Genomic DNA, 27,143 nt, shown 5'->3' on the forward strand with positions numbered 1-27,143 from the left:
TCTCTGTCTAATAGGGTTGCTAAAGAGGAGGTGAAGATGCATATAAGACAGCATCCGGCCAAATGACCAAGCCCCACTGCACAAATTGCTGTGATTGTATTCTGCTTCTTGCAAAGCCAGCAATAACCGGAGATAGACAGATAGATAGATAGATAGATAGATAGATAGATAGATAGATAGATACTTTATTGATTCTAGGGGGAATTTAATTTACATTTCCAGTAAGTCTTTTGATGCAAGTCAGAGAGTAGGTCCCCTAACAGGCAAGATCCCCTTGCAACTCATTATTTACCCATAGTGGCTTCTAAAATTACAATGTGACATGCTTAAAATTATAATGAACAAAAAAAATTTAAATCTTTCTCAAACAAATAAATAAAATTCAAACCCGTATTTACAAGTAATGATCAAAATCTAAGCTTTAGGAATATAAAAATCCGGAGAACCCCAAAAAATTATAAGAAGCCAAAAAATATCTTCTAACCTAGAAAAACAGATTTCCCAATTGTAAACAAAATATTCATTTTGATTTTTATTGTAAGTAATTTTGTAGACACAACTCCAGAAGCACATAAGAAATTAGTCTAACTGTATCAAAAGGGTACAAGAAGCTTCCTGGTGGAGTATCTAACAGCTTCTTGTAGCAGTGCTGGAAGGCAGCTTTCCTGCTTGTAGCACCATAAAGCACAAAGGAAATATTGTAAATGGCTGCTTCAGCTTTTCACGGGGCATAGTTTGACATACAAAATCGACTGCTCTTCAGTGCATCTTTCTTATACAGTATGTTGTACCACAAACCACATATAGCAATCTTTCATCAGGCAAGTGTCTAGGGAAGGAAGGTTGTGTGTCCCAGTCAAATTTCTTAAAAGGTGCTGCTTTAGGATATTTAAGTACTATGGCTCTTGTATTATTATCTAAACAATCCAATGAAATTTAACACAAAAACATAATTAGTATGCATTTATCAAACTAAAGTGTTCATGTTCTTAGCTGACTTCTTTCATAGAGTTAAGGAACTGACTATGGAGATGGGGTGGGGTTAGAAAAACTATCACACAAGTTATACAAGTGAAGAAATGACCAAGCTGAATGTTTACAGTATGCTGTCCTGATAACTAAAGCTGATCCTGTTCTGTGCAAGTTTTTAATCTTATTATAAGCTATGCAACATATGCATGCTGTACAATTAGTTTAAGTGATATTTTAGATAGATAGAGAGATACTTTATTAATCCCAAGGGGAGATTCACTACTTTTTTACAGCAATTGAGAAACAAACTAACACAGGTTTGAGGAACATGGCGCCCTTTCACTTCTTCTGTTGAAATGCACTGGATTAGATAAATGTGTCTTTCTCATTTACTCTGTTTACTTTTTAGTTTATTGAACATCTGTCTCTAAAAACTACATTTTAGCACACCAGAGAGGAAAGTGCAAGTGTTACATTTTCAGTTTTCTCCGGTATTTATCATAAATGAATCAAGAAGTCTCAGAAAAGCAGAACTTACAGAAAGAATCAGCAATATTAATATAAAAGAAGTTTCCTGAAATGGTGACACTGCCTGAAATAAGCAGAAGATTTTGAGAAATGATTTCAAAACACATGCTTTCAAAACCAGAGGAAATGGAAGTTCCTGGTGGAACATGACATTTTACAATTTAGAACATTATGCTTTATACTTCCGAGAGGGCTCTCATTGGTTGTCTGGTCTCCTATACAAGAAACCTGTCCTTATTACTTAGGACAAAGTTCGATTTGTTTGATTTTGTCAGGGCAAACTGAAAAATAAAATTTAAATAGCCATCTATCCCAGTTAATTAGGGCAACAGGAAATCAAAGAGTACCCTGAAAGAATCAAGTATAAGGTAGGAAGCAACACTGGAAAGGGCAACATTGCTGTTCAATCACACATACTCATAAAGCACCTTTAGGAAAAAAACAACAGAGACGCTAACACCCCTCAGTATTAACAGTACTCAGAAAGGATGGACAGTTTCAAATACCTTAGTGTCTACATCACAGAGGAACTAATCTGGTCCAAACACACCAAGACCTTGGTAAAGAAGACACAACAACATCTTTACTAACTCAAGACACCACAGGAATTTCAGGCTGCCTCCTAACTACTAAAAAACCTCTACATATCCAATTGAGAGGTAGTCAGTGCCATGTATCTATTTTTCCACTAAGGTCACTGAAAACTAAAACATATTGTGATGTTATTAGGAAACAAAGCAGAATCCAGCCCTGGCTGTGATGCCAGTTGTAAGGTACATTTACACATACATCCACACTCAGTTGCACACGGCCATCCAAATGTACATTTCAGGCCATGACTTTCCTGCCGCAGACCAATGATTGGTTTATCACTGACACAGCTGTCTAGTTTACACTTAACACTCAGAACGCTTAAGTGCATACATTATGGCTGCCATTTGTTCCCAGTGTTCTTTTCATGTGTCTTCTGAGCACATCGTCAGAAATTAACGTAATGCATGCACGACTTGAAGTACCAGGAAAAATATGAATGGCATGTGTATTCAAGTTTTGGTACATGACATTAGCATCATTGTTTACTATCAACATGTGACAGTTAGCCACAAAACAGCTCCAACAGGATAAATATACAGTACGTGCTTCAATGTTTGATGAATGGTATGATGCGATGAAGTAAATCATCAAATTTAAATGCTGACATGCGAATTAATTCATGGTACTTTCCTTCATCCTTTACTCTCATAGGCAATACAAGCAGTGCATATTCTCCATTGTAATGACATTGTAATACATTTAAAGGTCTCACATACCATCTTCTGTGTTGTTGTTACCATTTTTTTTTTTATTTTTTTTTTTTTTTGCACCTATGCAACAGCATCAGAATGCAAAGAATTTTTATCTTTAACATCTTTCTTCCCTCAACTCACAACACAATGAAACCGGACATTATTTTGTCACTGTGATGATTTCTCACACTGCCACTTGGTAGAATCCTCATGAAGTACACGTGCAAATATAGTCAGTACACTGCTTGCATAGTGCGTGTGTTACGTAGCGTTAAGTATATCACCGGCCTAAGAGTCTGGCTAAGTGTTTCTGTCATCACAGATGCTCCAGCATTTTCAGCCATGTTTAAAATATCAACACTAAATCTTCTAGTGTGAACAAACATATGACAACTATGAAAGTCCAATAGGAAACCAGGGCACAAGGCTGAAACATCTACAACATAATAACGAAAAAAAGCTTCTCCATGGCCTGTGTGAACCAAAGATATGAAGGAGTTGCTAGTGGAACTCTGGCAAGAGCATAAATGCCTATTTGATGTCTCATCCAAAGATTATCATAACTGGCTCTTCTGCCTCAATTTTGGCAAAGTCATATGAAAAGAAACAATCTATTCTTGCTTGTGTTTTTAGATTACATTATATAAACTTTATTAATCCCATGAAGAAATTCAGATGCATACAACACCAGAAACATAAAAAACAAGGATACATACTCACAGGACAAATAATACAACCAATCAATCAATAAATGAGTAAGTAAATAAGTAAAAATAAAAACATGTATATTGTGCAGATGAACTTAACAGGTACATCAGAAGGAAGGATTGAATTGCCTGATGGCAGTTGGCAGAACAGACAACTGAGATTCAGGGTCAGATGCTCTTTGTCTTGGATCCCTTCAGAAAAAGGATCTTATAAATTGTGAAGTGCATGTACCACTACATAGATAAGATAACTGATTACAGGTAAGAATGCTGTGCAATGTGAGCAGTACAGAGATTTTACAATTTTGAAAGTAATGTCTTGTGAACTTGCCCTTAAAGAAGCGACAGGAAACCAAAGTACTTAGAACAATCCCACATAGACAGTGACTGAGCTGAAATCAGGACCTGTTACGGTACAGTGCTAACCACCGTGTCATTGTGCTAGCCTAGTCAGAGCCTGGCCTTTTATTTTGACTTGCTGTGCCCAGTGCTGCCAGGATAAGTACATTCAAGGCTCTTTGACTCTGAATTGGATTAAGCAGAATTAATAATGGATGGGTGGTTTTTGAATGGCTAGATAATTTTCGATTAACCATCAGATCTCTCTTTATGTGTTGTTTCACTTGGAAAGATGGTTTAATTTAATTTCTAAAAGCCTAGTGAAGTTATTATTTTAATTAGACATAGTAGTCAATCCCTATGTTCTGCTTAAATAAAATCCAGCAGACTCTGGCACAATTGTTCTAACCTTTTAATTAAACGTTATTTGATATTCAGTCTGCCCATCTGTTCACACTCACAATATTCCTTCATATAAAAAATAGAATAAGAGGAACCAGTAGAGTAACACAGAGAGATATGTTAATTCATGTCTTATAAGCAGACCTGTGTGTGTGTAAATGTATAGAATTAAGTTAATAGTCACTTGAGCTCTTTTCTCACTAGCACTCCTTTCATTTCAAGTAACCCCCTTTCTATCAACCCACCTTGATCCCTCGCACACTTTCAAAGTGTATACTAAGGTTGGCATGGACTCACTTCTGAATGTGCATTAACACAATTATGAAAAGCAACATTCACTTTATATCTAATTTAAAATCTAAACTTTAGCAACCTTATTTAACCTATTCCATATTTATATAAAGAACTGAAGGAAACAAATCTTTCTAGATTCCAAAACATACGACAAATTATCAAGCAATGTGGCTTAACACAAGGATTACATCTCAAAGAGATACTGCTTTAGACATATTAGGTGACCAGGCACATTAGGCTGAGCTGAATGACCTGCTCTCATCAAAACATTCTGTTATGACCTTATTAGAGATGAAGCAATTAGAAATTTGCAGTAACACTTAGATAAATCAGTATGCATTTCAGTCTTTTCAACACAGTTTGACATGGTAAAAATGTAATACTTCAAGAAATGGCACACTTTTTTACACTAAGAATAGAAGAATGCCTCAAAAGAAATGTCTTCTTGACAGTGCAAAAGCACATATACAGTACCTGTGGCAAACTAAGTTATGAAATTGCTGGCTTCCTGTTGTATAAAAGGTTTGTTAACATGCACTGATCACAGTCCAATGGCCAAAAGGCCATGTAATGGTGGAACTCGCTTTACGACATCTCTCTTATTCGGCTAACCTTCTCTAAGACTAATAAGCTGGCACTACCTCATTTTCACAGTTGTATGTAATTGACCTGACCTGGTGATGCCTATTCTATATTTGTCATACCATACACTTTTCTAAGCCCGCCTAATCCTGAGCAGGGTCGTAGCCTATCCCAGTAATCTAGAGTACAAGGCATGGACCATCATTGGACAGAATTGCATATATTTATCATTTTTCGTAATATGTATTTTATCAATGAAGCATTTTAATTATTTGCTTATGTTTTGCATCCCTGCCTCGGTGATGTCATCAGTAATTCAGTTTTCTTCAGTGAGTCACACCATTGCTCGGCAAGTTGCCAGGGTAGCTTTCGCTATGTACACACATTGGCATGTAACCTTACATCAGTCGTGTTGTATATGCGTGCTGCCACTTGTGTAACTTGTCTGAACCTGGCTCATGTAAAGAAAAGATGAATTTGACAAAGCAAACAAAAAGAATCCTAGAAGGAAATTATGTCCTTAAGTTATTTTTCATAATCGGGTTATTTCTATTGTTTTATTAGTGTATTAAACACCCCTTTAGGACTACATAGAGTCTTGTTACTTTTCAGTCAGTCTCTGCCACTCAGTATAGCAACAAGCAGATCTAGCAACTGTGCTTCATCTGATATATTGATCCATTCCACCCTAACAGCAATGCTCTGTTCTGTTATGTTTCCTATTATCCTCCAAGTTATTTCAGATTTTGGGATTACCGATGGCTGAGGCAGTGGTGATTATTCTTTAGTTTTTAGTGCATTATACATGTGCAGAGTATTCAATCAGACAGACTACAGAAAGAGCCAGACAGAGAGACAAAGCCAGAGAAGCAAATGCTAGAAGCTTAGGGTAAGTGTAAAACTAAAGCAGAAAAAGTGACTCTGCTTCCTAAATCAGACTCTACAGATTTGTCAGATGCTTTTCTAAGCTTATTTTTCCTTGTTAAAATGACAACATTCCCATGATTAACATACTGTGTAGACATCCATTTATAAATTGTTCGGACAAGACTGTATAAGTTTGAACCTGTCTTGTCTGTATTCATTTGTTGTATTTCATTTATGTCAGTTACTGGATGCAACTGTAAAGGTACATTTCATGTTTTCTTGTGTATACATAAACAACTTGAGCCCAAAACCTTTGGTAATTTCATAAATCTGGTCAATCAATCAATCATTGGATCTTTAATTTTGTTCTTTTATTTTCTTTTTTTGCATTTACAAGAACAGTACTTAACACATGAAAAAACAGAAATGATCTCCCTATGACACGGAAGTATGCTTTGCCAGGTTCATTATTACTATTTAGCTTTTGGGGTCAGATCTCACAATAGCACATTACACTTTTATTATCACTCTTATATTCGCAAAGTACCATCTTTCATAATTCTTAGGATGTCTGGATACAATAGTCCATCAGTCTTTTACAAAACCTATCATTATTGTAAGTCACGATAAACTGGGAACTCCTTACACCAATCTATCAATCTGAATGAGTTTCTAATTTACTTTGCCTCCTAACTTGCCCAAGGGAGCTAGCAATGAGATTGTGCAAGAAAATAATGTACCATAACATAACATTGTCAAAACTGCTTCAACCACTTTAGGGTCATGGACGACCACAGCCTATCCTGGCACCAGCTGCGGCAAGTGATGAAGAGACCATGGACGGGCTCCAGTTCAGTGGTTTTACATGAAAATACGACTATTTATTTAATGTGTTGTCTTTCATTATGTATTTAATCCAAGTAACTGTCAGGAAAGAAACTGCCAAGGAGTGGAATCCACAATCTGACTTTCTCAGAAAATTAACATTGCTGGCGGGCAAATGCGTTCACCAGAGAGAAACCTGCGGCAAGGAAATGTAAAGCAATAAATGTTTATTGGGGGGATAAGTGTCTGTGCGCCTTTTGGATCCTGCAGTTTGTATTTTTACATCCATTTCGTGGGGTCAACCTGCTGTCCTAAACAACTTTGTTAAGCAGTCCATCTCACCCTAGGAAAGGGCCTTTACTAAAACAATTTTATCAGAAAAATATACATAAGCAAGTCCGACATGGGATGGTGGCAAAAAATATCACCCACATTTATAGTTTTTCCTGTCATTTATTTTGCAGTTTGTCAATTCCATTAATAATAAATGTTTTCTGAGCTTTGAAAGACTGGCAGGCATATTCACAGCTGGGGTCGAGATTCCTGTTACAAATTTTATCAGTTACTCAGAGAAGCAATTTACTTTTTTATAATTTAATTTCATACGTAATCCATAAATATTTATTGTGTGTGTTGGAACCGGTATGCATGCCACAAAAAACAATAAGACTAGTGAAAATTGAGACAGAGAGTCAAAAAATCCATGACTTAAGTGTTCAAATGCCCAGCCCTCTCCATGCTGAATATGGCATTGTAGTTTGAGTCAAGCCTCAGACTTCCAATCTAGTACTTCCCTAAGAACACTTCTTATCTAATCTGAATTGCCTGACTTAATACTATTGTTAGACACGTGTCAAATAGATTCACTGCTTGCCTCCATCACAAACTATAAGAGTAAGTCTACTGATACTTTTCATGCATTTTCTAAGAAGGCAAAGTTGGCGGCTTACTCATCATTTAGTACCCGATAGAAAAAAAAAAGAAAAAACTGTTTTTGTGTGGCATCAATATAACTCCCAGATGGCAAAGCTGCTTGTCAGCCATAACCACAGTTCACGTTGCATGCCACACTCCAGATTTAGGTGCATATTTTGTATGACGGACAATTTGGCAACAAGAGTACATAACTGTTTTAAAGCAGGAGGCCAATGATTTCACACATCCATATGAATACTGAGAGACAGGCAAACAATTTCACACCTCATCCTGACTGAAAGGATACTCATCACTGAATTCACAGATCAGGCCGACTATGTGAAGACAACGTCAAGGAATTAAAGTATAACACAGCCGAACACACAGACACTGCCATCAACTTCTGATCTGAGACAAATGATTACAGGTGTAACAGAGCTCAGTGCGACTATGTTGCCAGAGGTTCAATAATGTCACAGCCCCCCTACAGTCAACTTCAAGATGGGGTGCTCCATTAGTTCAGCCAGCTTTTTGCTTATAAAGAATCTGAAAGCTGAGTGCTAGTCCCGCTTCCTGGAGATTACCTACATAAACCCATTATGTGCACATAATGACTTATAAAATCAAATATCATTTCAACCTGAGCAGCATTAGGCATTCATTTACTTAATGGCTACACCACAGGAAAACAAAGTAATGATTTTAGTGGTCACTCTGATTAAGCCATTAATGTCCCATTGCTGATTAGCTAGTAGGAGCACAGATGGATGCCTTAAAAAGGCAGCCAAAATACTGCTAACTCCACATGCTTATTGTTACATTTTTGTTCTATGTTGCTTTGTCAATCTTAGTATTAAGAACAAAATCTGCCTGGAAAAAAAGCAGTTAAATTACTGGTCTGTAGCAGGCCAACTCTGTTTTGTTGTAGTAAACTTTCAAATAATGTCAGATTTAGATCCTCAGAACAGAGCAACAAATGCATAAAGTGATTTATTCACATTGCGTACATTCATTCTGAAGTATAGTAGCTGATCCATTCAGCATTAGAATATGAATGGGTGTGTTCTGCTCATAACAATGGATTCCATTTCTTGTCTCTTAACTTAGTTTTGTTTTTGTGCCTATGGAAGAGTGGATAACGGTGTGTTTTATATGTGTCGATTCAAGCTGTAAACCAATATGTCATGCCATGCTGTTTAACAGCATTGAATCCTTCACTCTGACCCTATATACATCTAGTGTCACTAACCATGTCAAAAGGATCACAATGGACTCAACTTACCCACAAAAACTGCCGTCTGATAAACACTTTAGGTCAATTAAAACTAAAACTAATAGATACCTGAACTTTGTCTTTCCCAGAGCCATAGTCCTTGCAAATCATTACTTTAGCAATTCTTCCCTACTTACTAATTTCTTCTCTCATATACTGTACAAAGGTATGTATATGTACAGTATATGGATATTTACATTATGTGTGTGCATGTGCATGCCAACTATACACAAATGCTTTCATTTGTCTCCTTTATAATTGCACTATTATGGAACTGTTTATTATATATGTTATTAGAAGGTTACCCCCTGCTTGCTTCTCTCGCCAACAACCCCTGGCCTGCGCTACACGCCAGCCACTTTGCGTCTCTGCCGCTTGTGTTGTGAAGAGGGGAGCTGAACACACCCCAAGGAGATGCAGTCGCTCCTCCGAAACCCCCTCTTACACAGTGATACAATAAGAAACAAATAGTTTTTTTACCTCCTCTTTGCTTGATCAGCTGCTGACTTGCTGCAGCCACTGCCGTGCCACATGATCTGCATCTCGCACTGCACTTCGAACATTGTAAACCCTGTATAGCAGCTGCCCTACTCTTTGTCTTTTATTTCTGACCACATGGGTGTGGTTAAATCTCTATTTTTTAGTTTATAATTTAAAAATGGAATAGGAATCTGAAAATCTAACAACATCACATTAAAGCTTGACAAATTCTGAAAAGAATGATACCAAACATATATACAGTATGTAGGTTTTAAAATAAGACCGATTTAAACTGTGACAAAAAAGTAACATAAAAAGTCACATAAAATCATTGCACTTTTAGGCTTAGGATTTTATATATAGAGAGTAGATTTAACTTATGCTATTTAAGTTTTTTTGTATGTGATGCTGTGTTATGTTATGTTATAATTCCTGTACATTAAGTACTGGCAAGTAAAAGTGATTCTGGTTCTGCATATCATCCACCACAGTCAGACACACTTGGTCCAGTTCAGGGGCGAGGAGATACTCAAACTCTTCATGAACTGGGCACATTTCTATGTATCCCATAAGCGCCATGTATAACTGAAAGCAGATGTACTCCTTGACAAGGACACCACATACAAACAACCTTATTTAATATAAAATGTTAACATATGCTTCCTACCTTAGCCACGATGGTTTGCACTGACGCTGACAACATTTTCATGGCACAGTACACATTTTCATGCCTGGGGCTGAGAATTAACATGCACATTCTTTCACTGACAGACACGGTCTACAGTATGTCTTATTTGATTGAAAAGAGCAGGCAAAGCTTTTGGTGTTTGTTCGTTTCTTGTTTTCAATCAGCAATAAAACTGAATTACCAGATTCATTAGGAATAACAATCCAAACCACATATTGGATTTGGTAAACTTCATGCTAGAGAGGGTCATACAGTAGATCAGTTAGCGTTGCTTCCTTATGGTTCTAGAGTTCTGTGTTCATATCTGTTTGGAGTTTGTGTATTCTCCACATGTGTTTGTGTTGTTTTTTTGGGGTATTCAAGTTTTCTCCCCACAACTACATTGTATGTGTAGGCCCTACGATTGACTAGTACCCCATCCAGGGTTGGCTTATACCCTATGCTACCATAATAGGCTCCAGGGCCCCTAAATTGGATTAAGTACATTTGAGAATTTTACGCTTTGCTGAATTCCTCAAAATTGAAAGCACCTCATAAAATACTAACTGAAAAAGTTTTCTGTGTATCTTGATGATTACACTGTCAAAGAACTTGCTGTCCAATAGCACCATTTTTTAATTTCCTTGAAACAAGCATGTTCATTAGATATGTACTTGTAGCAATTACAGCATTTACTGCCTTAAGACCACCCAACTTAATTAAAATTGTACCTTTCCATTAGTGAAATGTTCCAAGGATTACAAGCACGTATTTCCACTTACAGTTTTATAGTGCCAATGGCAAATAATCACTGATAATTTAATTCTGGAACAGACCTGTTAAAAAACTGAATAAAAAGAGCCTTTCACTGCCTCTATAAAAGCAGGAAAAACTAACAGTTTTGTTTCTCAATTATGAGTTTCAAATCAGATGGACAATTTAACAACTTAAAGTCATTTCCACAAACTGCATTCTGCTGACATGCCATCAAACAGCTACATGCAAGTGAAGATGATTTTTTTCAGAAAGAATGTTTAGCCTGATACTGATATCCATCCATTTCTTTACAACAACTTGCAGGTTTGAAAAGGCCTATTTGAGTTTATGACATTCTCTCCAAATGGCATCAGGTGCTAAGCTACCCCCAGATAGGATGCCAGTTCATTGCAGGCCACACTGAAGGCTAGTTTAAGGGACCCAGTTTACCAAACTAGTACATCTTTGGGATCTGGAAGGAAACCTACACAGACATGGGGAGAATTTCCTAAATCTTCATACTAGGCCAGTATGAGGGTGCAAGAAAGCAATGCTAACCAATGTGCCACCCACTTGTATTGATAATTAATTCATGTAATCATTGTGTTAAAAACATGAGAAACAGGGAGATAGGAGCTTGGTAAAATATCAGGTACTAACTTTCATGTCTGTTGCATATGCAGTGCATTTGAGCAATAAAATTAACATATTTATGAATTCAGCAGTTGACTATCATCCCTCCCAAAGTTCATTACTGCCAGGGTATGCTGTGGTACATCAGACCCTAATATTGGGTAAAAGGGCTGACTTGTGCAGATGTGTTACAAAGTAAGACACTTGGACAACTAGAGTTCTCTTTTACCTCATTTGGCCATGGGCCTTATTTCTCAGTGCTCCACAGGGAGATCTAAGTAAGCTCTTAACCTTTTAAGGTGGATCGCACTTGTGGGGTTGAAGTTCCAAGTCTGCGTCAGAGCCACAACTTAAGCTCAGCAGGTTTCCACTGAATTGTAACAAGCTGCGTTTGCCACAGAGGGGAGTGTTTACTTGTGTTAACTCAAGTGACAGAGACAGTTTCAATATGTATAAGTGGCATCAGTCTCTCACAGTGAAACACACAAATGGTCGCACGGATTGTTCTTTAGATCGTTTAAGATGATGCCACATTACAAGACTTTTAAGCGGCGGGTATGTCAGACTTGTGGACTGATTTTGATGATCTCATCGCCAGACCATGGCAATTTACACAACTGGAAATTGCTGCACATGTCTTTTTTACTGATTGTGTGCCGGTCTTCCAGCACAGTCATACTCGTCATTTTTTATGACCGCCAGTAATGCGTTGCCTGACAATGCCATCGCCGTATGAAGTTTTAACAAGTACACTGAGTTCAGCCGGAATTTCAATTGTTTTTTTTTGTTCTTTCTTCCATTCTGTCGTGGTACATAAAACACAAGACATCAGACAAAAAAGCTTCTCTTTTGTTTTTGTGGTCCAAAACACCCATTTTCCTTATTTTTCATCACTGAATTATAGCTAGTATTTAGTCAAGCATTCACTGATTGTCAGCTGTGGTACGTGGCTGGCCGTTCATCCCAGCCAATACCCCCAGGCCGCCAGATGGAGCTCTCCTTGCAGCATAGAGGTGCCCCAAATGCCAGCAGGGAACAATGGACAATGGACTTTTAATGCACAGCCCTGCTGGATACCATGGGGGCCGCCAGGAGTCGCTGCAGGGAGGCTCAGAGACTATTTGCCTTACGCCCAGGAAGTACGTCATAGTCACGTGGACAAAGGGAATGATGTGCCTCCTGGGTGAAGAAAAGAAGGATTTTTATCTGACCCGGAAGTGTTCCAGGTCACATGGACAGAGAGGGTGAAATGCTTCTGGGTCAAGAAGTATAAAGGACTGTGGGAAATCCCAGACAGACGAGCTGAGTTGGGAGGCAGGGTGGCTAAGCGTCTGGGAGAGGAGGATTGTGTATTGTGATTGTTTTTGATTTATTGGAGAATTGTGGAGAGGAGCGTGCTTTGTGCACTTTATTATTATAACTAGCAAAATACCCGCGCTTCGCAGCGGAGAAGTAGTGTGTTAAAGAAGTAATGAAAAAGAAAAGGAAACATTTTAATAATAACGTAACATAATTGACAATGTAATTGTGTTGCCATTGTCATGAGTGTTGCTGGCATATATATATATATATATATATATACTGTCAGGGATGCCAGGGGCCATGACCCGGCCGGGACGCCAGGAGGGACCGGAAAAGGGTCAGAGCCCTGCCTGGATCACGTGGGGTTCGCCTTCGGGTTGCTTTGGGGGCCACGGGTCAAGGGCATGGAAGCCCTTCCCTGTAGGGGCCCGTGGTCACCGCCAGGAGCGCCCAATGCCTTGGGACTTGTTTCCCCAGCAATCCTGCCAAACCAGGAAGTGATGGGGGGAAGATTTATGGCGCCGGAGAGCAGCCGGGAGGACAGCCGGCACTTCCGCCACACTTGGGCGTGGCCAGAAGAGGATTGCCGGGAACACCTGGGGCTCATCCGGGTCCTCTATAAAAGGGGCCGTCTCCCTTCATTCGAAGCTGGAGTCGGGTGGAAGCAGGACGAAGCTCAGGAGGAGAGTGGAGGCGGCCGAAGACAAGGCATTGTGGCCAGGACTGTTTGGGGTTTGTTTGTGCACTAAACTGGGTCTGTGTGACCATTGGACTGGGTCTTTGTGACCAATTAGTTGTAAATATTGTAGTAAATAAACGTGTGGTGGTTTGAGAAACAACATGTCCGCCTGTCTGTGCTCGGGTGCCGTTCACATCTGGCGTAGTCGGCAGGATGCTCCGCCTGTTTCAAGGCGGAGACCTGATCAACAAAATATTGTTGTGGACGGCCCGGTGCAGCAGGGGACCCCACCCACGTACCGCGGGTGCTGCGTGCACACAGCCCCGCGGGGTAAAGGAACCCCACGGACCGCCAGGGGTCCGCAGGAGGGCCGTTATTCCCTGATGCGGGAGGGCGGCGTGCCTACAATGAGTGCAGCGGTCTCCAACGAGCGCGCCGTTGCTGGAGGCGCCCGGGACGGCATGGCGTCAAGAAAGGCCACGCCGAGGAGGTGTCCTCGGTTTGACGAGTCCGGGGAGGTGAGTTCCCTGCCTAGCGGCCGCCCATGGGGGCCGGGCGTGTTTTCTTTGTTGCAGACAGGGGCTTCCCGGATCCACGTCAGTGGCAGGCGCATGCCGGTCTGCGGGCTCCGGCAGCACAGCGGCAGCCGCGAGGGCTGCGGAGGAGGAGACGCTGCAGCTCAAAAGGTGCCGGCAACAACAAGGCTGCCGGCAAGCACGTCGCCGCCGCAGAAGGGGAGCCAAGATGGCCGCGGACCAGAAGTCCCTCCCCCTGACAGGCACGCGATTGGACGGTGTGTCTTGTGTACCCGCCGATGACTGCAGAGGCGGGACCAACGAATGTCCATCACGGGCAGGGGAAGACCCGATTGGGCGGAGGAAAGGCCCACAGGAAGTGGCGGCGCCGGAGGCTGACAGACAGGTAGGCTCCGCGTCGGTTAACTTCCTGTCTTTGCCGGCTGCTTTGGCGGAGCTGGGGTTGTCCCTTCAGCCCACAGAGCAGCGTGTGTTACAGATGCTATGTGCCCTCCGGGCTGAGGTGCTGGAACTGGAGAGGAAGGCGCTCGCGGCGCTGAGAACGTTTCAATCAACAACGGGACGGCGCGACGCTGGAATCTCCAGCCGGAGAGGTACAGCGGAGACGGTGAGTACAGCCGACTCCGTACAGCATGCAGGAGGGTCTGTTGAAAAGGCTGTGATGTTAACGATCAGTTCCGAGTAAGCAGCCCTCCGACAGGAGGTGCGGCGCCGCGGGCTGTATGCGCTGGGCGAGGGGAGTCCGAGGACGCTGAATGGACACGGGCTGCTAAGTGCCCGGGTCCTAGCGCCCGCCGCCCGAGTTGGCTGCGGTCTTGCGCCGCACTATAGGGACGCAGACGGGACAGAGGCGCCTTTTATTCCATAAGGAGTCTCAAACCGTCATGGCGTCCCAGAGTGAACGGAGGAATAAAGGGCTGGGTGCCGATTCCTCCGATATGAAAGGGACGCAGACGGGAAAGGGGCTTGTGTTAGTTAATACAAAGTCGCGTACCGTCAAGGCGTCCCAGAGTGAAGGGAGGATTAAGCGGCTGGGTGCTGCCTCCTCCAACACGGTGAGACGCGTTGCTGGGTGCACGCGTACGGCTGGCCACCCTCTGGAGCGGCAGAGGGAATCCCTGAGGCCGGCGGAGAGAGCGCAGGCGGTGCCGGCGGCTCCATCATCGAGAGGGACATGGAGGCGCGGAGAGGATGCCGATCAGGCAAGTGCCGGGGTGTTTGGAGGGGAGAACGCTGCCCGTGCATGGCACGAGCTGGGTGCTTTGGCAGCGGTTCTGCCCCTGTATTCTCTTTTGTAGGGACGGACCCCGGGCGAGCTGAAGGAACCTCTTCGTGGTGGAACAGCCCTCTGATGTCGGGCCGTCTGCGGAATGATCTCTGCTGGTGCGCAGGTGCGCTCACAGCTGGAGGAGCCTACGGGGGAACGAGTGGCTCGGAACAAAGGGGCGTGGAGGTCTCGGAGGGGTGCCGATCGAGGAGGCCCCGGGGTGCCGGTAAAAGGGGGGAGCACAACCTGTGCGAGGCACAGGGATGCACCATGGGTTGGTGCTCAGATTGTGTCTCCGACCTGTCCCTGCTAGGAGTGCGGGCGGACCCGGCTATCCTCGAGTGGGACCCGCTTGGGCTCTGCTGCCCTCGGGACGGGTCGCTCTTACCCACAGAGGTCTTCGCTGGCTGTGGGGCACTGTCAGGGATGCCAGGGGCCATGACCCGGCCGGGACGCCAGGAGGGACCGGAAAAGGGGCAGAGCCCTGCCTGGATCACGTGGGGTTCGCCTTCCGGGTTGCTTTGGGGGCCACGGGTCAAGGGCATGGAAGCCCTTCCCTGTAGGGGCCCGTGGTCACCGCCAGGAGGCGCCCAATGCCTTGGGACTTGTTTCCCAGCACTCCTGCCACACCAGGAAGTGCTGGGGGGAAGATTTATGACGGCGCCCGGAGAGCAGCCGGGAGGACAGCCGGCACTTCCGCCACACTTGGGCGTGGCCAGAAGAGGATTGCCGGGAACACCTGGGGCTCATCCGGGTCCTCTATAAAAGGGGCCGTCTCCCTTCATTCGAAGCTGGAGTCGGGTGGAAGCAGGACGAAGCTCAGGAGGAGAGTGGAGGCGGCCCGAAGACAAGGCATTGTGGCCAGGACTGTTTGGGGTTTGTTTGTGCACTAAACTGGGTCTGTGTGACCATTGGACTGGGTCTTTGTGACCAATTAGTTGTAAATATTGTAGTAAATAAACGTGTGGTGGTTTGAGAAACAACATGTCCGCCTGTCTGTGCTCGGGTGCCGTTCACAATACACACACACACATATAAACATATATATACACATCATATATATATACATACATATATACATATATATATACACATATAGACATATATATACATATATGCACATATATACACATATATATATACACACATATATATATACAGTACATATACATATACATAAATATATATACATATATACACACACACATATATACATATATACATATACATATCTACTTATATACTGTATATACACATATATATATACAAATCTACATATACTGTATATATCTACATATATATATTAGGGGTGGGACTCGATTAAAAAAATTAATCCAATTAATTAGAGGCTGTGTAAGAATTAATCTTGATTAATCGTGTGTAATCACACAAGAAAATTTGCTCCAAATCGCAAATGTTTTTTTTTTTAATTTAAAAGGGTTTTAGTGGGCAACAGAATCAAATAATAGACATGGACATGAATATTGTAAACTCAAGCTCTTTTAATTTCTGAAAAAAAATGCTTTTAAACTGCATTTGAATTCAAAACAGAAACAAAAATATCATCCCTGGTTAAAATTGGGCAGACTTAAAAATAAAGTGGTATTTTAAGTACTTTAAGTACATTTTCAGAATGGTATTGTCTTTAAATAATAATAACCAAAATTTCAACAGAAAGTGCAGTTTTTCTTCTTAAAAAAATAAGGCAGAAACATAAAAGGTAATTTGACCAGCTTACTCTTTAAACTCTGAGTAACCTTAGCCAAAATTATTTTGTACATTAGGCTAAAACAGTGTGGTCATTGAACATTTTGTAATTGGATGTAATTAGAATTACCAACGGTCACGGAAGTCCAATGATCCCCAGTAAGACCCACAAAGTCCGCTTTCTGTAATACATCTAATTTTGCTTGCTTTTCAGTGTGCACAAAACCGTGCTTTTATCAAGGCTTCCGTTGGGTAGTCTTTTGAAATGAAATTTTCCTCCGATCAGTCGTAGGAACGCGCTTTATTCCGACTCTAACATTTTTGTAGCTCTGATGTGTGCATCAATGTAATCGATGTACAGGGCCGCTGCTGGCCAAATGGGTGCTCTAAGCAGAAATTTACTTTTGTGCCCCCTCCCCCAAATATTACGGAAGTAAAAATAAAATAATAAAAAAACACCTACTATAGGGGCCAAAATAGAAGTTTATTCAAATAAAAGTAAATACATAAATAAATTGTATGATTTATAAATTACAATTGTAGCTCTACAGCAAAAAATACAAACTAAAATTACACTTTAAATAAAACATTTATAATAAATAAAATAAACAATAATAAACTGAAATAAAATCAACACTGTAATCTGCTGGAGCTTTCCAAAGTTCAAAATTTACAAAGGCACACTTCTGCTTTTTCTTGAGGCAAAGTCGTAAATGAGCTCTTCATATGATAAAGCCTTTGCTAATTCAGAGTTGATGCTGACAATTGCCAGACCACTCATGCGCTCTTGTGCCATAGATGAGCTCAAGTACGTTTTGATGAGCTTCATTTTAGAAAAACTTCGCTCAGCAGAGGCAACAGTTACATAGATCGTCACTGCTATGCGCAGAGCAATCCAGAGATTTGGGTACGTGTACGGGCTTCATCTTGGGCTTTTTTTTTCTTTCATTTCTCGGCGCCGGACTGTTGATGTCTCTTTCCAGGAGCAGGCATATTGTTCAATTATTATCATTTTTGGCCAAATAGGCAGCCGTAACAGAGGTGAGGGCGCGCACGTCATCACGTGTGCTTAACCTACTCTGCGTTCACCGTAAAATGCAATATATACGTTTATATTTTTGTTTATTTGTATATGTATATTATTAATATTAATTTTTTATTATAATACATAAAAATGATTTTTTTGAGCAGCTGGGTTGGTGCCCTACGCGGACTGCGTACTCTGCGTATAGGGAGCGGCGGTACTGTCGATGTACCAGGAAATCATGCATTGACAAAAGTTCCCCTTTGCTTGGAATTAAAAGTGTGATTAAATGCGTTATTTTTTTAACGCGTTATGGAGTATATGCATCGAAGCTTCTCAGCTGTGCTTGTGCTAAGAAAAGGAAACATTTTAAAAATAACGTAACATGATTCTGCGTTAACTGCATATTTGTTCATACGTCTCAAACCAAGGTGATGCGAGGGTAAAATGAATCGGGAAGCGCGCGTACATACTCAGTGCATCCCCTCTCGGGAATCGAACCTCAGATGTCGACACTAGAGGCGAAGCCTCTACCATTGCGCCACAGCGTGTGGCTTGTCTATTTGAGAGTATGTAGATCGGGGTATATATACATATATATATACCCGTGTTTCGCAGTGGAGAAGTAGTGTGTTAAAGAAGTTATGAAAAAGAAAAGGGAACATTTTAAAAATAACGTAACATGATTGTCAATATATAGTAATTGTTTTGTAAGTGTTGCTGTCATCAAGGATTTGATCATCATTATTTCTTGCAGTCAGGTTCGTATTTGGAGGATGTGTTTATTTAATGTTCTCAGTAAACCTGTATGTTGCGAATACCGTCATTCGTCGTAGGCATGACAAATGGCAGCGGGAGTGTGTCTATAAACTTAATATAAACTTACGGTTCACGCCGTGCTTTGTTTCCGCAGTAGCTGTACTTATGAATATGCTTGTATTTATGAATACGCTTGTATGCATCACTTGCTTCATAATCTTTTTCTGCCTTCTCAATTGTGAAATGGCGTTTTTTGTTCAGCGCTGTTTGGAGGTCTTCCTTGTTCTCTACGTACTTACGTAGGAGGCGTGATGATGTCACACAAAACTCCGCCCCCCACGGCCATCCAGCTCAACTCAATTACATTATATGGAGAAAAATAGGTTCCAGTTATGACCATTACGTGTAGAATTTCGAAATGAAACCTGCCCAACTTTTGTAAGTAAGCTGTAAGGAATGAGCCTGCCAAATTTCAGCCTTCTACCCACACAGGAACTTGGAGAACTAGTGATGAGTCAGTGAGTGAGTGAGTCAATGAGTCAGTCAGTCAGTCAGTCAGTCAGTGAGGGCTTTGCCTTTTATTAGTATAGATAAATTCTATTATTGGACTTTTATCTGGTGTCTGACGTGGTGTCTGAGGGTACAAGGGTGCGAGGAAGCCCTAATCTGTCACACAGCACTCAGAGACCACTCCTATGACTGGAGCAAGTTGTGGACTAATTGGAGAGAGTAGTTTGGCATGTCACATTATGCAAATAGTTTTACAAGAGCACACTGCTGACTTCCACCAACTCGCTAAGATTACGCAAATGAAGAATACAACTGAAAACCATGGGAAAAGCCATCAAATGTGACATGGTCTTTAGCTATTGAGGCTTAAATTTGCACTGGTCCGTGGGGATGATGAACCATCTGCTAAGAGGGAGACCATGCACAAGGCAGTGAAATGCCAGCTATGTCACAGGTGGTAACAACAAGAAATAGTGAGGTGACATTTTTGAGTTTCAAGTGGACTGCCTTCCCACCTTTCGCTTGTTGTGATGGGAACAGATACCCTCTCTCTATAGCTATGTAAGATGAATGAGGATTCAAACAAAAACAGATGACACTTCAATGACCAGTAGCTTCAGTGGCTTGTCCTTACTTTGTGCCTGATGCTGTCAGGATAGGATCTGACCCAGTAATTCAACATAACAGACAGATGGCATGACAAAATGGATGGAAGAGACTTTTAAAATTCCAGATGGATATGGTACTTTAATATTTCACTCATTTGAAACTTGGAAGCTTTGATGAATTATTTATCATTTTTTCACCAATATTCCATTCAATTTAAAGTCCTTGATGAATGGGAAATACCTAAACCAATGATAAGGTTATATTTAAATAAAATATCCTCCTCACATGCTGTAAACCATTTTTAATTGCCTTTCAACCAATGGATTGTTTCAGATTTGGTAAGTAAGTAGTCCATTTAACATTAAAACCGCACCAAAATGAACTTTAATCCCTAAATGTGTAGATGCTGGTATTTTGACAGAGCTGTAGAACTGCTTTATTTTATACAGTACCATTAAACATTTACTCCATTGTAACGGATATTACAGAGCAAGCAAAATTACAATAGGCTCCTGGGTACAAAAAGAGGATTATGGAAGTTTTTAAAGGGGTCTGGACAGAGAGGTGACACATTTTGTGCATTCTTCACTAATTTAATTGCTGGGGGAAGACATATTATTATTTTTATTATTATTATACAGGGGGTCAGTGACAGACAATAACTGCAAATGGCACCTTTTGGACAGTCCAGCCCCAGACGTACACTGCAACACTGTGACCACGTCTTTGAATTATCCGCTCTAGTGGAACTCAATACTAGAAAACATCTGACCTTTTGCATGTGTAATTAAAGGTTACAACAACAGCCTGGAGGGCCGTATGATAGGCAGTCCTGGATTACAGCTTAGCAGGCAGTAAAAAAAAAAAATCTTTGGTGTAAATAAACAACACTGGTGGGGTCTTGTGTCTACACCATCGTGACCTGTGGTCTTCTTTAGATATTATGGGAAGTGGTTTTACAGACAGAATGATGAAGCCAGGCTTCAAGTGGAATGTATGGACTGTGTGAAGTGTGAATGTGTGACTGTGTGAATGACCCTTTTGGATTTATTTACTTTTCAGGAACATCTAGGTGAAATCTTTTCCTCCTAGAGACAAGATAGATACCGTACATTTTACAATTCTTTTCATAACGGTATTCGGGTGGATTCAGCAGTTGGTTGTGTGTAAAGCCATGTCTTCCTTAAAAAAACAGAAGAATGCTCTTCCCTGAAAACAAGCTCTTCAAATCCATCAGTTTCCCGAAGCCAACTTTTATCATCACACAGTTCTGGAGAGTCCATACTGGCAGCAACAGGTATAAAATGGATGATATGCCAGCACCTTCCCAAAACACTTCCCTAACTCATAATGAGCCTTATTTAGCATTTGACTTAAGCCACATTCGTGGAATGTTTCCATAAAAAAACAGAGTAAAGTCATACTCATAACAAGGAGAACATGCAAATTCCTCACAGAAGAGTCCAAATACTGTCCAACAGAAGTAGCAGTAATGCTGCTTTCAGTAGTTGCCTTTGTTCACAGCCAAATGCACAAATTTCCAAAGCTTAGAAGAGGCAGCAGTCCCGTCAAGAGAGGCATGAAGGTACTGTATACATAATATGTTAGGCATAGGGTTGGCCTATTTCCTAGTGATGGTTCCAATATTTGGTGGTGTTATTTGTCACACTGATAAATAAATGGTCAAAACCCTATATACTGTGTTTTTAAATGTAAAACCAACTTTTTTGAGGTTCATTTTGTTTATTGAGGCTCCTAGTGTTTGTGTTTGAATCCAAGCTTAGTCCTTTATTATTTTTCTTTCCATATACCAAATATGCATCAGTTAGGTTAACTGGCATCTCTACACTGAGCCAAGTGCACTCTTAAAAATAAAAGGTGCCAAAGTGGTTCTACAGAGTGATGCCATAGGGGAACCATTTTTGGTTCCTCAAAAAACCATCCACTGGAAGGTTCCAGAAAGAACCTTTATTTACTTAGATCTGTAACGGGCTCCATACAGTAAATATCCATGCAGAGGGGTCATGATTTTCAAAGGACAATATCACAGGCTAGGTCCAGGTTTTCATATTCTGTTAGTGTCCTGTCAGATAGTCTACCATACATTAAAAATTTCAGGTTTCTCCTACACAGCATGAAGATTTTCAAAGAACAAAGAACCAACTTCACATGCAAAGAACCCTTCCCAGAATGAGATGGAGCTTGGTCAACCACAAAACCCAGTAAAGAACCATAAAATTCCATTAAAGAACCAGTATTTTTAAGAGTGCGGGTATGTACACAGGATTTTCTTATGCGGGGTTGGCTCCTGCCAAACTGGATCATATTGGGTCAAGATGGCTAGATTATTGAAATCGGGATCAGAGAGTTGATGGATGGATTACTGAAAGAAAACCCATTAAATTCTTACAAATATTGCTCATTATCTGCGGTGGGCTGGCGCCCTGCCCAGAGTTTGTTTCCTGCCTTGCGCCCTGTGTTGGCTGGAATTGGCTCCAGCAGACCCCCGTGACCCTGTAGTTAGGATATAACGGGTTGGATGATGGATGGATGGATGCTCGTTATATTTATAAAAACATAATTATGCAAGCATAAGCCAAAATGTGTATGCATGAGGTAAAGTGTACATGATAACTCTGAATCGGATTAAATAGCCACAGAAAGTGGACGGATGGTTTATTGAAACAAGAAAGACTATTTAAATTTTCTCACCAATAATACATTTTTAATTGATAGGCTAAAAATCTGTACGCATGAGACTATGAAGTTTTTGGCAAGGACCTGGGCCACTTCCACGGTAGTTTCTGGTAAAATAGGAAGGTGGGTGGCGGAGGTGTGGTGGGGAAAGGACTCGTTTGCAAATTTAATATCGCGAAGGATCATTTCAGCAACCCAAAAAATCTGCATGTTTTGATTATTTATCAAAGTGCGATGAAAAAAAAGAAAAAAGCGACAACTTGCTATGCAAGAAGAGTGACAGGGCGGGGTGAACCGGACAGCAGATGTTGACTTTGCGGTGAATCGCCACCGCCGCAGACTGCCTGCTGTTTACGGCGTTCGTTTCTTGGAAATGAAGGGAACAGAAAAACAGAAGAGGGGATCGCGTAATAATGCAAGAAAACGCGAGAGACTGTGACATCGATCCTCCAACAAGTGCACTACATTCAGCCGGTTCTCACAATAAACTCTTTTTTGGTGAATCGTTTTTCTATGTGTGTTGCTCCTAACGGGGTACTTCCGTGCACGCGTTGAACATATGGGATAATCTTATTATGTGGATTGTGCCTTCTCTTTCTTAAAGCTTTTGTGACACTGGCCATGTAAGCCGATTCACATTCCTACTGCCTTTGGTTCTTATTGAGTTTAAATTAAAGTGTGTGTGTGTGTGTGTGAAGTCACTCGCTAGACCGCACGCTCTTTAATCGAGTTGATCGCACGTGTCTTTAGTTGTCACGTATACTCCACGTTTCTAAGTCACTGCCACTAGAACACACGTTTGCGATTTTCTGACAGATTTAAGATCGTTGCTGTAACGGGCTGTCCTGTGCCTTTCTTTTGCTGAATGTGTATTTGTAAACTACAGGGGAATGAGGCTCGTAACGCGTGCCGCTGTCGTTTACATTTCCCTTTCTTTTGGGATGCCAAACTTAAGTGCAGCTACCCCTCCCCCGTTTAAAAGCAAACGGGCCCTCTTTACGACTAAAATGTGGATCCAGCGGGAGATAGTAATCAATCCATCAGGTAGTGTAAACAAATTGCGACCTTTCAGTTGTTTCTGGCGTCAGTTTGTATGTATGGGACGTGGGGACCTGCGAGATGAGAAACTGCTGTACTGTATGTCAGTGCTTCTAAAAGGGGCATCTCTTTACCTGTTACCACCGGAGTAAAGCAACTAAACTGTTCAGTTGCAAACGCATCAGTTCACTGAGTAATCTTGAGGCCAATACTTGTCTTTTATTTTGGGGTCGCCATGGCAATACACTTTATTATACCAAATACACATATGTAAACAAGTTCATCTGAGGGATTTAGTTGATTCGCGCAAGTTTACAGTTTGTGAATTAGAGGTACGATTTGAAACCGCAACTTAGTGCTTCATGGTTCAAACTCTTAACCACCAGGTCACACTTTATGAAAAAAGGGATGATTGAATCAACTTTAAAAACGTACGGAATACAATGTTTATTTATCTCCATCGCATCGCACGCGTGTATCGCTTCCTCAGTTTAAATGTTACGCTTTTCGTTTTTGCTGGACATCGTTTGGAATTTAAATATGCAGCATACATTAAATAACACTTACATATTTTAAAAAGAGTTTGTCTATAATTTAAAATTAAATGTCATCGTGGCATTTTGTAAAGATACTTGTAAATTGTGCTTTCCGATGCGTCCGGAACCCACCGAGCAACGCGGTCCAGATGCGGAGCCTCTGGCCACACTTACCTCTCCAAGCCGCCAGGTAGCTGAGGACGCACAGCAGCACCGCAGTCCCCTTTTTGCCTTGTAAATCCATGGTTGTTATAAGAGATGATCCGAGGAGATCTGCCAAAGTCGATCAAATATTTCAAACGTGAAGACGCGCAACTTCCTTCTTTCGAGTTAAAAAACCAAATGAAAACAAGCGAGCGCCTGAATGGTCCGCCTCTGTTTATGAGTGCCTTGTCAGTGAGCAAAAAGTGTAGCTCCTGACCAAAAGCTTCTTCGCACTTGGCTTCCTTAAACGGGCGGTGAGTGGGCGTGGTAAAGAGAGAGGAAGCGTAAACAAAGAGAGGGGTCCGCAAGCTAAAAAAGAGAGTGTTAGAAACGGGCTCTGCTTGGGGTGAAGAGAACTTGAAAACAAAAAGGAGCAAGAAAACAACAAAACAAGAACGAGGATGGCCCTGGAGGAGAAGCACCGCGCAAAGACACCTCAGGATTTAACGAGTTCCCAACAGAGGGGATGCAAACATGAGACCCCAGTTCGGGGTCTTAGTAGAGAGTAGGACGTAGGCTGTGACAATGGAAGAAAAAAATACATGTGAGCAGAAAAAAGTGCAAACATATGAGAAAACGATTGAGAGTGCAAACGTGAAAGGACGGCTAAAGAGAAAAATCAATAAGGAATTTGGCAACATGAAAATAAATAAATGATCGAGAAAGTAAATGAGTTTGGACAAAGTAACAAAAGAACAAAAAAAGAAAAGAATAAACAGAAGCAAAGTAAGCTCTCAGATGGACAGTGGATGATTCACTCCACACTGTCCTCCATCCAAGCCCGCTTAGTTTAGTTCAGAGTATGGTGGTAGCATCACTTGCAGAGAAGGAAGGAATGGTGGACGGGGTGTCAGTCCATCACACTCAAACTGCAGGGCCATCTTACCAGCATCATAGACTCCCAGGCAGGGTAGTGCACTGGGAACCCTGTTTTGATAGCAAAAAAGAAACATACTGTACATAGGCATCAGAAACATTGTGAGGCCCTGTGCTCCTGGGGCCCTCAGCCAGTGCCTATTGTGCCCATACGTTAAGACAGATTTGAGTCATCAGTCGGCCAGGCATGCATGCCTTTGGGCTGTGAACAAAAATGGATAAAACATTCCATGTAGGGGTTACCCAGACTGGGATTTGAACCCAGTCTCCTGGAGCTGTATGACAGTAGTACTAGCAACTGTTTCATTCTTAGAAGTGAAAATGAATGCCACACGGGAAGATGGCAGCATTATAACACCATGCCCATCCACTAACTAAAGAATAAAAATTAATTTATGAAAAAAGACACCAGTATAAATAATATATAGCTCCCATAAATTTACTATACATTTACAAGATTAGATAACTGCCACTTATTGAGTTGTTAGCTACAAAATATGTCGTCCAAGAATCTGAGTCATTTGATTCTTAAATAATGACACCACATCTGTGCCAACAACATGGCTCAGTGCTTTTTGCATACTTAACTTTTTCTTCTGCATAAAGAAGTGCATCTGTGTTTCTATCTTAAACGCACAAACTTTATCCCCACCTCATCTGCCAGTGTTCTCAAGGGCTTTTTTCACCAGTTAGCTGTAATCATCCTTCTATGTTAACTTTGTCAATGTCTTTCAGAATTTTGGAAAATTTGAGACAACTGAGCTTCATTATGGGCGGCAGGTGGTGCAGTGGGTAGCGCTGCTGCCTCGCAGTTAGGAGACCCAGGTTTGCTTCCCGAGTCCTCCCTGTGTGGAGTTTGCATGTTCTCCCTGTGTCTGTGTGGGTTTCCTCTGGGTACTACGGTTTCCTACCACAGTCCAAAGATATGCAGGTTAGGTGCATTGCCGATTCTAAATTGTGTGTGTGTGTGTGTGCACACCCTGCGGTGGGCTGGCACCCTGCCCAGGGTTTGTTTCCTCCCTTGCGCCCTGTGTTGGCTGGGATTGGCTCCAGCAGACCCCCGTGACCCTGTAGTTGGGATATAGCGGGTTGGATAATGGATGGATGGATGGATGGAGCTCCATTATTTAGTATGTAGTTTGCCTGTGGTTTATCTTCCCTGCAAGGTCAGAGGTACCAATGTCTGCAATATAATTTATCAAGTTTCATAGTAAGTTTATAATACTCACTAACCATGGTGCCAAAAAATGGAATCTGATGATTAGCATATACAATTAATAATTTCTGTGCACTTTGTACTTGTGACAATAATGTTCCTTATGAACCTACAAACAGCAGGGAGGTTAGTGGTAGTAATATCATGTTTCAATGGCAGCCACACCCACATCCATGAAAGTGCCACTGCTTTGGTGAAGAAGGTGCATCTCAAGAGTCGAGCAGAATTACTAAACAACACCTCCTACTTAAGTCTTGCCATGCTGCGCCCAGGGACAAAGACATGGAAGGAGAACAGTAGAACTGGTGAGGGGTCTGGAACCCTTGTTATCACAGACAGGTAGAGCAATGAAAAGCCATAGCAGGTTGTTGGTCCTCAGATTAGCTTTGCAATGAAAATGCCTGGAGTGAATTGAGATTTGGAAGGCACATCTGTAGTTTGCACCTTCAAAAAATTGGCATATTCTGTAATGAGTGAAATTCAAAAAGATGGAAAGCCTATCACCCAACCACACATGTCTGCAGACACATGCATTTTCAATCAAAACTCAGATTGATGAGAAAAATAAAATGTGTTTTGGCATGAAACCTCCAGTGGGGCCATAGCAGAATCTTCTTTTATGTGTGCAAACCTCTCTAATGCTTACTTTAACTTACT

General features: G+C 41.4%; 2 protein-coding genes across 6 annotated transcripts in view; one reads left to right on the top strand and one right to left on the bottom strand.

The window, feature by feature from the left end:
• Positions 1-24,615, bottom strand: part of vsir (V-set immunoregulatory receptor) — an 88,455-nt gene extending 63,840 nt beyond the window's left edge. The window contains exon 1 of one of the 2 annotated variants that reach the window (XM_039768829.1): positions 24,365-24,615. In XM_039768829.1, coding sequence (XP_039624763.1) covers positions 24,365-24,434 — 70 coding nt within the window. In that variant the 5' untranslated portion in view covers positions 24,435-24,615. The remainder of the gene's footprint in view (positions 1-24,364) is intronic. The other variant, XM_039768819.1, reaches the window with a different exon arrangement.
• The window catches only part of cdh23 (cadherin-related 23), a 1,363,918-nt gene that overhangs the window by 1,175,553 nt on the left and 161,222 nt on the right, over positions 1-27,143 (top strand). The window lies entirely within an intron of this gene.

This window comes from Polypterus senegalus, chromosome 1 (genome assembly GCF_016835505.1).
Source record: "Polypterus senegalus isolate Bchr_013 chromosome 1, ASM1683550v1, whole genome shotgun sequence".
Lineage (NCBI taxonomy): Eukaryota > Metazoa > Chordata > Cladistia > Polypteriformes > Polypteridae > Polypterus > Polypterus senegalus.